Raw genomic sequence first — 12,013 nt, forward strand, 5'->3', positions numbered from 1 at the left:
GTACAAGGAATTTGACTCTGGTAGACTTGCTCTCAATGTGCAAGACATGACTCACTGTGGATCTAAAAATCTAATAATACAATATTATGATTCTGCTGCTTATAGATATAAGCAACAAGCAGATGACGCCTTTACGGTACACTATCAGACGACTTGTTAATACATTGCTGTCATAAAAAGCAGAAGCAGAAAATACACCCAACACACACAGGATAAATAGATGTTATTTTTGCTGTATTTGGATCTCTAGAGATGAGAGCTCTGACAGTTTGCCTAGGCCACTTCAGTTTTATGGGTGAGGCTGAGAGCTGCAACAGCTCACTTGCTTCATATTTATATAGAAGCTCCGTACAGTGAGGATTAAGACGTGCTTGTCTCCTGCACTACCAGATTTTGCCACACTACTTCAAATCATGGGCTGTGGCCAGTTTTCTGAGGAAATTCATGTGGTGTTTAATGAAAAAGAGGATATACAAAATATACTGCAGGCGATGACTTTGAGTAAACTGAACCATGAAATTACCATTGGGACTGGAAATGTGTGTAAATCCATAGTGATATCATGAAGAGCACATGCTATTCCTTTCAAACACTGAACCACACAGACAAGCTGACTTTATATTTAGGCAGGTTTAAAAGCCACATTGAGCTCTTCAGGGTTTTTGTCTGTGTATTAAAAGTGTGAGAGAACATTTCATGTCTATATTTTTGGTTTTAGGTTTTGGTTAGTTTGGCTGAGAACAGCCGCCTGCTGCAGGAAATGAGGTTGATGAACACGTAGTTTGAGGTACGGAAAATCAAAATTGGGTGAAAGTGAAAACAGGGTAAGCAACACTTTTCTTGCTACACTTGGAGATTAGATTTGAAGAAACACAAATGTAGACTCAAAAACATCTATTTTAAACTTTAATGACATATATTTAGGGTTTTGAATGTAACTGTGGCAGCCTGCATTACTGTAGTTACAGTATACTGTGAAAATTGAATTTGTTCTGCTGATCAAATATCAAATCTAATGATATACCACTTATGGTTTGTGGTTCAGAAATGCATTAGGACAAATTGAGTTTGATTATCAAGACTTGCTTTTTCATTAATGACACTTATACCACAGCAAGCAGCAGGAGAGCAGCACTTCAAAACAAATAGTTTACTAATTAGCAGCGATTGTTCATTACAGAAGGGGAAGTTAAAATGTATTTAGTATTTCATATGTTATATTTTGTATGTGTCACACTACTCAACTCAAAGCTAAAATAACTTCAGTCTAAGAATAGCTGTCTATACAATGCATTCAGACCGGCCCTGCATTATGAGCCTGTGAGTCAGAACAGCTAATCAATGACACCATATTGATTTCCCAAGTAGTCTGGCCACAGCCTGAGTTAGCTCATTAAAAGCTGAGTCTAGAGAAAATGGATCTGTAATATCTTGGGCATAATGCCACAGGATGATGGACTGCAGCTTTGGGTAATTTCTTTCAACTTGACTGCCTTTTTTACATTTGCAAATATGGAGTCAAATCACTTTTTCAAGTAGTGCTTCTTCAAATTGCCTCTAGTTTGGATAAAGTGTTGAGGAGAAATAATAGAGTGAGGGACAGATGTCTTTTGGGAGCCTCTCATGAATTCATATGAATTTCGTTTTCTTTTATCCGCGACTCTCTCTGAAGCAGAGCTGTCTCATGACCTGATGAAAACCCAGAATCCAATGTGGCAGATGAATTCTCACCAGTGTTTTAAAAAGGCTGGCTTTATTCTATATTTTCCTTTTGTCAATAAATCTCACAAGAGGACCAAAACCAACCATGCATTCGTCCACCTCTCAGAACTATGCATCTTCCCTAAACTGTCTGAGGCCAATTTGTTTCTACTGAAGACAAAAATCTTTAAAGGTCACAAATGTGAAAATGAAACAGGTGGGCATTGTAGCTTCTAGCAAACAGTACTCAAACAGGTGCAAATTAAGTACTTTCAGCTGGGGGATTAACACACACTACGCTCCAGTGAGTGTTTCTGGCAACAGGCTGATTTACGAGCATTAGCCTATAAATACATACTACGTGTCTCATGTTCATTATAATGAAGGAACATGTTATTCAGCCCATATGACTCATTGATGATTTGTTTTTTTTTGTTTATGGCACAGATGAATCAACTATACAAACTCTTGACTACACAGACAATAGCTAGGATCAATTCACTGAGTTTGAATTTTAATAGGACTTGTTGAAAATAAGGAAACTATTGACATGTAGTTCTTTTTAAACAAACCGAAGTGCACCCAAAAGTGGACCAACAGTAAAGGGACTTTGTTCTTTTTGTGTTCACCTTGTCAGTTCATTTGAAAGAACACTCAGTTCTCTCTCCGGTCAACTTAAGCTCCCATGGGGCCTCAGTCCTCTTCCTGTTCACACTATAGCCTATAAATAATATATATTGACATGCTTTTGTTTTTACTTTGACACTGCACTGCAGTGTGGTTATAACACCCTTCGCTTTCAGATGATGTTGAAACTGGAAGAAAACCACGGCCTTCTGTTTTCTCATGCATTCCAGTGCAACAGCATGTGATCTAGAGGGTCAAATACAGTGGCAAAGAGCAAAGCGAACCTGGAGCGCTTTGTGTTCACAAGGCACAGGTTAAGTGAACCACACCACAGACTCAGAGGGAACTCAAAAGGGTCAGAGTTCTCTTTGTGTTCACATATGTGCAAAATATGCTGAGTCACCACCCTGAATCTGTTTAGAGGGCTGAAACAAGTATGAAAGTCACCACTGCCTCATCCTGAAGGTATTTAACAAGAAGCAACATTGAGCTTATTTGCAACCAGGACTCCCTAAAAACACTATATTAGAAAGAACATCATGCCACCCAGATTGTGTTTTCATCATCATAATGAGGAATTAAATGTTCACTCACAACATATTTAATTAGCTTTCCTACAATATCCACTAATCATGGGCTGGAAAAAAAATATATTGGCAATGAACATAATCCAGGCAGGCTGTTCTCATGCACTGTTCATACTTAAACTTACAAACAGTAATGCACCAAAATCGTATGTAACCTACAATGTCATCAGCCTGTAATTCATGTACAGCCGATGTAATAGTGACGGCTGCGATCGCATGACCAATGCACTAATGGATTTAAAGAAGGAAGTAGTATAAAAGTAAAAGACACTTTTTAATAGTGTTGCTTGACAGAAATGACTTATTCTTGACAGACTCAACTCTTCTATTACATGTCACACACCTGGAGAATTTTGTTACGTCACGGACCAGGTCATATTTTGTCACGCAATGTGATTGGTTGTGTTATGATCGTTGCCATGGAGACAGTAATTTTCTGTCCACCCAAACTCTGACCTGCATTCAGTGTCTCTGTGCAGAGAAGCAGCCCACCAGCCCATCGTAGCAAGTGAGGGGAATCTGCTGCTCACAGACTGGGAGTTGATCAATCAGTGTAGATACAGTTAATGAGTTAAAAACACATATACAGCGGGATACTTCTGTGATTTTGAACAGCTGCCTGTTCATTTTACGTTTTAATAAACACCACAGACTTGGACTGTAAAGCCCTGACATGCCAGTTAGCTGTTGGTTAGCATCTGTCGCCCTAATCTTTGCTGAATGTCCCACACCATTGACCTTCATTGGGCTTGTCGTCTTTTTTTCAGCCAGTTCAGCATGTTGAATCAGTTTCAGAGACTGAAAGGCCCATCAGTGAATGAAATCACTCTGATCAGCAGTTCAGCTCAGCACACAAGAAGAGAAATGGAAGTGAGGAACGTAAACAAACAGCTAAAGGCAAGCGCGTGTGAGGTAAGGTAAGATTATTTAGCCATTGAGCTCTTTAGCAGAAACATTTCATGTTGGTTTGTGTTATTGTTTACTGGCGTGCAGTAAATATGCTTTGTTGTCAACATTGGATTGTGTTGTTAATGTGCTAACTGGCTAACTAGCGTCATGACGGTCTTCTGGTCTCCCTTTTTGAATGACAAATACAAACTCCCGCTGCCTGCTGGTATGAAGCGTTATTGCCTCTCACGCAGGTGCAGAATGTACATGCTAGTTTGCCATCACCTGTAGTCTTTGTGGTGTGTTCAAATGCAACTTTTTGGCTGAAACACAGACAGTGTAAGGTGATGCAACAGTCTGCTTTCATCTAGTTCTTTGATGTTGGCATAGTGTGTCTGGGCCTCTAAGAAACGCAGAGGAACCCTGGTTACAATGGAGACGACTGAAACCTTTTGCCAAAGCATAAATTGAAATTGTTGCGCTGCTCTTGTGAGGAGGGTTATGGTTTGGGATGAGTCAAACAAATACAGGACTTTCCCCCAGAAGACTGGCGTGCATGTCCTGTGTGAAAACAAGCAAACTTTAAGTTATTTATGGTACATCATTACCTTGTTTTTTTTTTTTACCTAAACCTAATCTACTTAACTTTACTTTTATAAACCTAATCTATGTAACCTTATGTTCAGTCCGTAATGTGACAACGTCATTCGTGGGGCACTAATTTGTTAGATATCACACATACCGTTATCAGTTACATTTCCATCAAAGTCTACTGTATTTAAGACGAAGCATTTTAGTGGTAGGAGAGCCATTTTCAGGTGAAAGCTGTATGCTGTCTCCATATATAGACCTGTGACTCAGCAGTCAGGGCTTTTAAAGAAAGAAAACATGTTCAAACCTTGACAATCTCAGGGTTCCTATTGGTTATATGCCGGGTGCTCAGCTGGTGGTGTATCAATACGCACAAAGGATTTATTGATGGATGAGAGTGCCACTGCATGAATAATAGACAAAATATATAACAAAGAAACAAAGCAATAACGCACTAATGTTGTTGATTCACTCCCCCTTTTGTTTGTTCTTTTATTCTATGATTTATTTAACTTTTTAGGCATCTTAGCAAATATTTGACTCTTTCTCTCTCACACACACAAACACACACCTGCTGATTACAGCCTTCACCAGCTTGACACCTGTACAGTAAACAGCTGTGCTGGATTTATTATTACCTTTATGAGTGACACTAATGGCAAAGTGCCTGCATTCTGCTACAGAGACTGGAACACTTAATTGGCCTGAAAGGTTCTACACTAAGCTGGTTTAAATCTTATTTATCTGATCATTTTCAGTTTGTTCACGTTCATAATGAATCATCCTTACGTACTAAAGTTTGTTTTGGAGTTCCGCAAGGTTCTGTGCTCGGACCAATCCTATTTACTCTCTATATGCTTCCTTTAGGTAACATCATTAGAAATCACTCCATTGTTATGCGGATGATACACAGTTGTATTTATCTATGAAGCCAGAAGAAAGTAATCAATTAACTAAACTTCATAATTGCCTTAAAGACATAAAAACCTGGATGAGCACCAATTTCCTGATGTTAAATTCAGACAAAACTGAAGTTATTGTTCTTGGCCCCAAACAACTCAAAGACTCTTTATCTGATGACATTGTTTCTCTAGATGGCATTGCTCTGGCCTCTAGCACTACTGTAAGAAACCTCGGAGTAATATTTGATCAAGACTTGTCTTTTAATTTTCATTTAAAACAAACCTCACAGACTGCATTTTTTCATCTGCGTAATCCTGACCTGAAACGATGCAGAAAAATTGGTCCACGCTTTTGTTACCTCTAGGCTGGATTACTGTAACTCTCTATTATCAGGTGGCTCTAATAAGTCTTTAAAAACTCTCCAGCTAATTCAAAATGCAGCAGCACGTGTATTAACAGGAACTAAGAAATGAGATCATATTTCTCCTGTTTTAGCTTCTCTGTACTGGCTCCCTGTAAAATCCAGAATTGAAATTAAAATCCTATTAATCCATATTATCCCACCAGAACTCTGCGCTCTGAGAACACAGGGTTACTCGTGGTCCCTAAAGTCACCAGAAGTAGATCAGGAGCAGCTATCAGGCTCCTCTCCTGTGGAATCATCTTCCTGTTGCGGTCCGGGAGGCAGACGCCGTCTCCACATTAGGGCTGGCTCAGGCTCAGCTTGTACCAGCCCCTCGTTAGGCTGACTTAGGCCTAGTCTGCCGGAGGACTCCCTATAATACACCGAGCACCTTCTCTCTCTCTCTCTCTCTCTCTCTCTCTCGTATTCTATTATTGCATCTTGGTAACTCAGCCATTATGGATGTCACTAACTCGGCTTCTTCTCCGGAGCCTTTGTGCTCCACTGTCTCTCAGATTAACTCATATCGCAGCGGTGCCTGGACAGCGTGACGTGTGTGGTTGTGCTGCTGCCTTGGTCCTGCCAGATGCCTCCTGCTGCTGCTGTTATCATTAGTCATTAGTCATACTTCTACTGTTATTATACACATATGATTATTGTCACATATGTATACTATCAGATATTAATATATACTTTCAACATATTGTACCACAACAGCCAGAATTATAATTATAATCTTATTACTTTCATTAATGTTGTTGTAAGCTACTGTCAGTACCATCTGTCCTGTCTCTCTCTCTCTCTGTCTCTCTTTCTGTCTCATTGTGACATACAGATTACTGTTAATTTATTACGCTGATCTGTTCTGTACGACATCTATTGCACGTCTGTCCGTCCTGGAAGAGGGATCCCTCCTCAGTTGCTCTTCCTGAGGTTTCTACCCTTTTTTTTCCCCGTTAAAGGGTTTTTTTGGGGGAGTTTTTCCTTATCCGCTGTGAGGGTCATAAGGACAGAGGGATGTTGTATGCTGTAAAGCCCTGTGAGACAAATTGTGATTTGTGATATTGGGCTTTATAAATAAAATTGATTGATTGATTGATTGATTGATTGATTGATTGATTGATTGATGGGCTTATTTCATTTCATATCATTATTTTTTCATCACACTTTTGCCACATAAACAACTGAAACGCAGAGCACCAGTTCAAACCACTGGTTTATTTGGATTTACATTCAACAAGACACACAGTCATGCTAATAAATGATTTTTTTTCTTTTTTGGCATGCTTGAGAGTTATACACTTTAAGCTATACCATGGTCACACAATTACAATCACAACATCCTTGTATAGATTGGAAGGGAAACACAAGGGCTCTTAAACTCCAGCAGTGTCCAGCCACAAACCAGAAGTAGCTGCCACTGAAGAACTCTTGGGAGAGCAGAACCTGGGAATACAATCCAATTACAGAGCTCTGAGATGCATGTTGCTCAACCCCCCTCCTCTTCAATCTGCAGCAAATGAGGGTGAAAAAAAAAAACCACAGGCGGCAATGTGGTTCTTTGAACAGACGTCTGATTGTCTGTTCAGAAAGGTTGATTATGGAATGTAAATTTCACTAACTCTGAAAAATGAGCTTAAACAGCCATGCATAATCGCGTATGCCCATATACAGTATGCATACAAATGCACAGGTGTATGTATCCACCCACATATAGCTTACTTTTTATATTAAGTTAGTATTAGTCTTTCCTCTGTTGTATGCAGTGAGAGCACAGTCCCCTGTCTGTGTCGTTCTATGCCTCCTAAAGCACAGTTTCACCTCCTCCTGGACTCCGTTACTGACCAGCACATACAGCACAGGGTCCACCACGCAGTTCAGACTGGACAGTGCCAGCGTACATGAGAAAAAAAAGTGCATTTTTTGTTCAAACTGGCAGTAACTTCCTTGTGGGTGCACATTATCACTGTTGTAGAAGACAAGTGAGCGTATGAGCAGGAGAATGTGATATGGAGCAAAGCAAATTGAGAAGATCCCAATCACCCCAAAGGACAGCAGGCGGACCTTCCTCTTAGCCTGGGCACTCAGGCCAGGACTCTGTCCCACTGTGGCCAGCACCTTCCAATAGCATACTGCCAACACCAGCAGGGGGAACAGGAAGCCAATGGCCACTCTGAGCAGGTTGAACAGGGCGACAGGTTTCGGCATGGGGTACGTCTCATAACAGCGGTCATTGTTGTTCTTCTCATCGTGAGCATCAGTGAGATTGTCATTGACCAGTACCATGACGTGCAGCGCCATGACGACAACATAAACAGTGGCACACTGTGCCCAGGCGTAGAGGGATGTACGGTGGGTCTTGGAGCGAAGCGGGTAGGTGACCACCAGGCAGCGGTCCACGGAGATACAGCAGAGCAGGTAGATGCTGTTGTACATGTTGGAGTAGTAGAAGAAGCCGGCTACATTGCAGGACATAACGCCAAGCATCCAGTGGTGGTCCTGCCGGTAATAGTTGATCCAAAGGGGCATAGTGAAGATGAAAAGCATGTCAGAGAGGGACAGGTTGAGCAGGAAGATGCCCAGAACATTTTGCCGCCGCACTTGTTGTAAAATGGGGCACAGGGTTAGCACGTTGAAGATCAAACCAAAGATAAAAGCCAGGATGTACACAGACATCAGGAAGTCGCTGATGGCGCTGTCACCAATTTTAACACACACTTGAGTTACGTTTGTGGTTGGTGGTGTGACTGTGACGTTCATTCTCACTTAAGTTTTCTTTCACTTTCCTGGTTAGAAATTCACCTGTAAAAAAAAAAAAAAAAAAAAAAAAAAAGAGAAGTTATGCAGGAAGAATGAGCTTACTCCATACGATAAAATACATGGTTCAGTTTGGACATTTTGTTTGCTGCATCCTATTTCATGCTTCAAGGGACTCAAGGGATAAAATGATTCAGTTCTCCCCTGGTGTTTCTCAAAGTGAGGTAGTTTGGCTCTGCAGCATACTGTGTTTGGGCAAAGTCGAAGTTACTCCCTGACGATAACAGTTTCTCCCCCTTGGTACAAACAGCCAAAATTCCCTCCTCATTGCTTCAACTGCTCCGTGTGGAGAGAACATGTCACGCAGTTTTTCATAAATGGTTTTACAGAAACAGAGAGCATTTAAGGAGCTAATGCCTCATGTTAAACTGTCTATATGTCGTTGCACTTATTGTCCTGCATGGTCTGAATCTGAGTGGTAGACAGGGACAGCACAGACTGTACTCGCAAACTGAGTGTTCGTGCTTAATACAGCTTTAATCTTTGTGTTTCTGCAAGGACACAATGAACTGCAGTCAGACTCAACCAGTTATTGCTAATTTAAATGCATCCTTACAGACGGTCCAGTTTAATGTCCGATATAACAGCCATTAGCAGAACTAGGGTGGTCTAAACATCTCCCTTAGACAATAGGCATTTAAATGTTTACTGTGGCCTGAATAAGTAATGTGAACTTCATGCCCTGTATAAATTAATTAATTCATTCCTTCCTTGATTTACACTGTGGACGCACAGTCAGTTCCAGTTCATCACAGAGCTGTGGGTGTGAGTCCCGTCTATTAGGCAGACACATCCTAGATATTAGTCTCTGTTGCTTCCTGATGAAAATGGCACCGAAAGGGCAAAAAGGTCTGACCACACAGCTAAATGTCATCAGAAGATGGCTAATAATGAAGCCACAATGTAGATCATTTGAATCATTTCCTACAATGACAACACGCAGTTGCTTTTTTATGTAAAAGAGCCCTCAGCAGCTTTTCTTCTTTTTTTTTTTTTGAATATTTTAAATGTAGATTTTATTCTCTCAATTTCCTGTCTCTGAGATTTCAGTATTAGGAAATGAAATCTTTGTTCTGCATCTTTGTGTCTGGGTTTTTTTCCTGTTGCACGGTGGCATTCTTTGATATTTGTTTCCTCTCTACCTTGTGTTCTATCGCTTAGGCTCGGCCCTGCTGTGTTTATAGGCTCAGGAAGCATCTAATGCCATTAACGTCTGGGCAGAGATAGGCTGTCCCATCCAAACTCAATAATGGAGAAACCATTTAGAGCCAGACCATCTTTAGAGAACAATAATGTGGTCCTGTGCATGTGTGTGCGCGTGTATGTGTGCGTGCCTGTGCATGTACAAATGGGTTTGATTTAATGGATTATTCATAAAATTTCTGAATAATGTGGGTTGGGAAGTGGCTCTGTCTGTAGTACTCGGAAAGTTTTGCTCATAAATTTCATACCTTTTCTAAAAAATTTCGTAGGCTGCTGTTTAGTCATCAGTCTGGCAGTTATGACTAACCACAGATCTTCCCCTTACTAAAAAAGGCCTAAAACTGACAAGTGTGTTTTATTTACATTTGATCTCTATATTTTTCCAGTTAGTATGGGTTCATTTCTTTTTCCTGTAACCTACACCTTTGGTGAAGCATTGTTTCTTTTATTCTGTCACATAATCCTAATACATGCCTACTTTTCGCAGCTGGTCTGAGCTCCAGTCCACCCTTTTGTCTGGAGCCAACTATGTGTTTGTTAAAATTATAAACTGAACAAAGCCTGGTTGTTATTATACAGCCTTGTCACCAGTGTAGCTTTTAAAGAGCAAAACTTCAGCCCCTTCCCTTGAGAGGAATGCTGTTTGCTCTCCAAGCAAAATGGAAAAATATGATTGATTTTATGTTTTATGGTTTGCCTCCCTAATACCAAAGCTGTGTTTTAAATGTATCACAGGCCACCTGTGAAGCATATTCCTGTGATTTTTCTTGCTGTCAAGCAGTTCTCTATTGCAATCTCCAGCCTAGTGAGGTGACCACCGCTGGGAGAGCGGCAGAAAATATTCAGTCCTGCAGAGAATCGACATTTCTAGCCTAATTATTTTTGCCACGCTGCCTCAAGCATGCTGTCTTTCCCCTGACAACAGTCCACTGGGGACGAAAAGAAATCTAGCGAAGAAAGTAAGGTTTTAGACTAAATGAATAGCTTAAACACCCTGCTCACAAAACATTAAAAATATCTCAAATTATTAAACTTTTTGAAGGTGTTTTTTTAAAGTCCAGTATAATTTCTAGACATCTTATATTCAGAACTGTAATCAGTGATGAACTCACCTGCTGTTTTTGGGAAGAGGTGTGTCTTGACTGTAAAACAAAGCTGTCCAGTTTGTGAAGAGTTTCAGACATATTCCAGAGCTGCTTCAACTTCGGTCAGTCCAGGAGGGTCAGAGGACGAGCTTCAGAGAAGAGACTCTTCAAAGCTGCTGACATGCAGCCAGGCCACTGCACTCCCACATGATTCTCTCAAATGATTACTACACTATACAATAACTACAGACTCATTTTCCTGCCTGTTTACTTTCAGATTTGTTGTTGTTGTTGTTGTTCTAGTAGAGGTAACTTACTGTTGACAGCCACAGTTGAAATGTCAGCAAGGAGTGGGGAAGGGATGAGACGAAGTACAAAAAGGGGAAGACACATGTAGGAGGAGGGAGGTTTGGTTTTGCACACGTGCACAGAGGAAGTATGCTTCAGGGGTGGGGAGAGACACCACACTGTGATGGACCAGATGATGCAGACGTTAATACTCTCACAAGACAGAAAAAGAAGTCTATTACTGTTTATTATGAAAATCGAAACTCTGCGAGCAGACAGCCAAATGTCACAAAACCGAACCTCAATTTCCCCATTTTACTTTCACAGTGATTTTAGTCTTTTTGCATTGTAACCAGTGTAACTATAAATCATAATGGGGATATTTTCACTTCTTTTCAACAGCTTTTTCCTCGCCGTAAATTTCCTGTGACGCAGTGTTTGGTTGATCACCTTGATTATGACTCATTGCAGGAAAACTTAAGTACTGCAACCGTTTCACTGCTAAACATGAAAAAAAGCTAAGTAGTGAGCTGAGTCAGATTTGCACATTGCGAGCTCTGTACCAGGCAGTGGTATGAACACTGTGGTTATCAGATATAGTCATTTGCCCAGAACGCCCCTGTCTCAGGGCAACATACGAGGCTCTTTTCATGTTTATAAAAAGAAAAAAAAAATCTGTGACGGAAGCCTGCAGCTGCTCTGTTAATGTGTAGAGTAAACATTTACACCAGCTGTGAATGTAGTGCATTTTTCTATTAGCAGGAATGCATACCTAAGGTCTGCTACAGTTATAGCTGAGGGAGGGAAAGAGGAAGGTTAGAAAGGGGAAATGTTTTGTAATAATATTTCCAGATGACTCTTGCAGTGAAGTATTCAAAAAGGGGCTTTCTTACCTCAACTCCCCTCATCCATCATCTGTT

General features: G+C 40.6%; 1 protein-coding gene across 1 annotated transcript; it reads right to left on the bottom strand.

The window, feature by feature from the left end:
- Positions 1-6,889: 6,889 nt before the first annotated feature.
- gpr184 (G protein-coupled receptor 184) lies at positions 6,890-11,170 on the bottom strand. The gene is made up of 2 exons (XM_049577463.1): positions 10,833-11,170; positions 6,890-8,502 (listed from the first exon to the last, which is right to left on the bottom strand). The coding sequence occupies exon 2, from the start codon at positions 8,458-8,460 to the stop codon at positions 7,426-7,428; it is 1,035 nt and encodes a 344-aa protein (XP_049433420.1). The 5' UTR covers positions 8,461-8,502; positions 10,833-11,170; the 3' UTR covers positions 6,890-7,425.
- Positions 11,171-12,013: the final 843 nt, after the last annotated feature.

The sequence above is a fragment of the Epinephelus fuscoguttatus genome, linkage group LG5, assembly GCF_011397635.1.
Source record: "Epinephelus fuscoguttatus linkage group LG5, E.fuscoguttatus.final_Chr_v1".
Lineage (NCBI taxonomy): Eukaryota > Metazoa > Chordata > Actinopteri > Perciformes > Serranidae > Epinephelus > Epinephelus fuscoguttatus.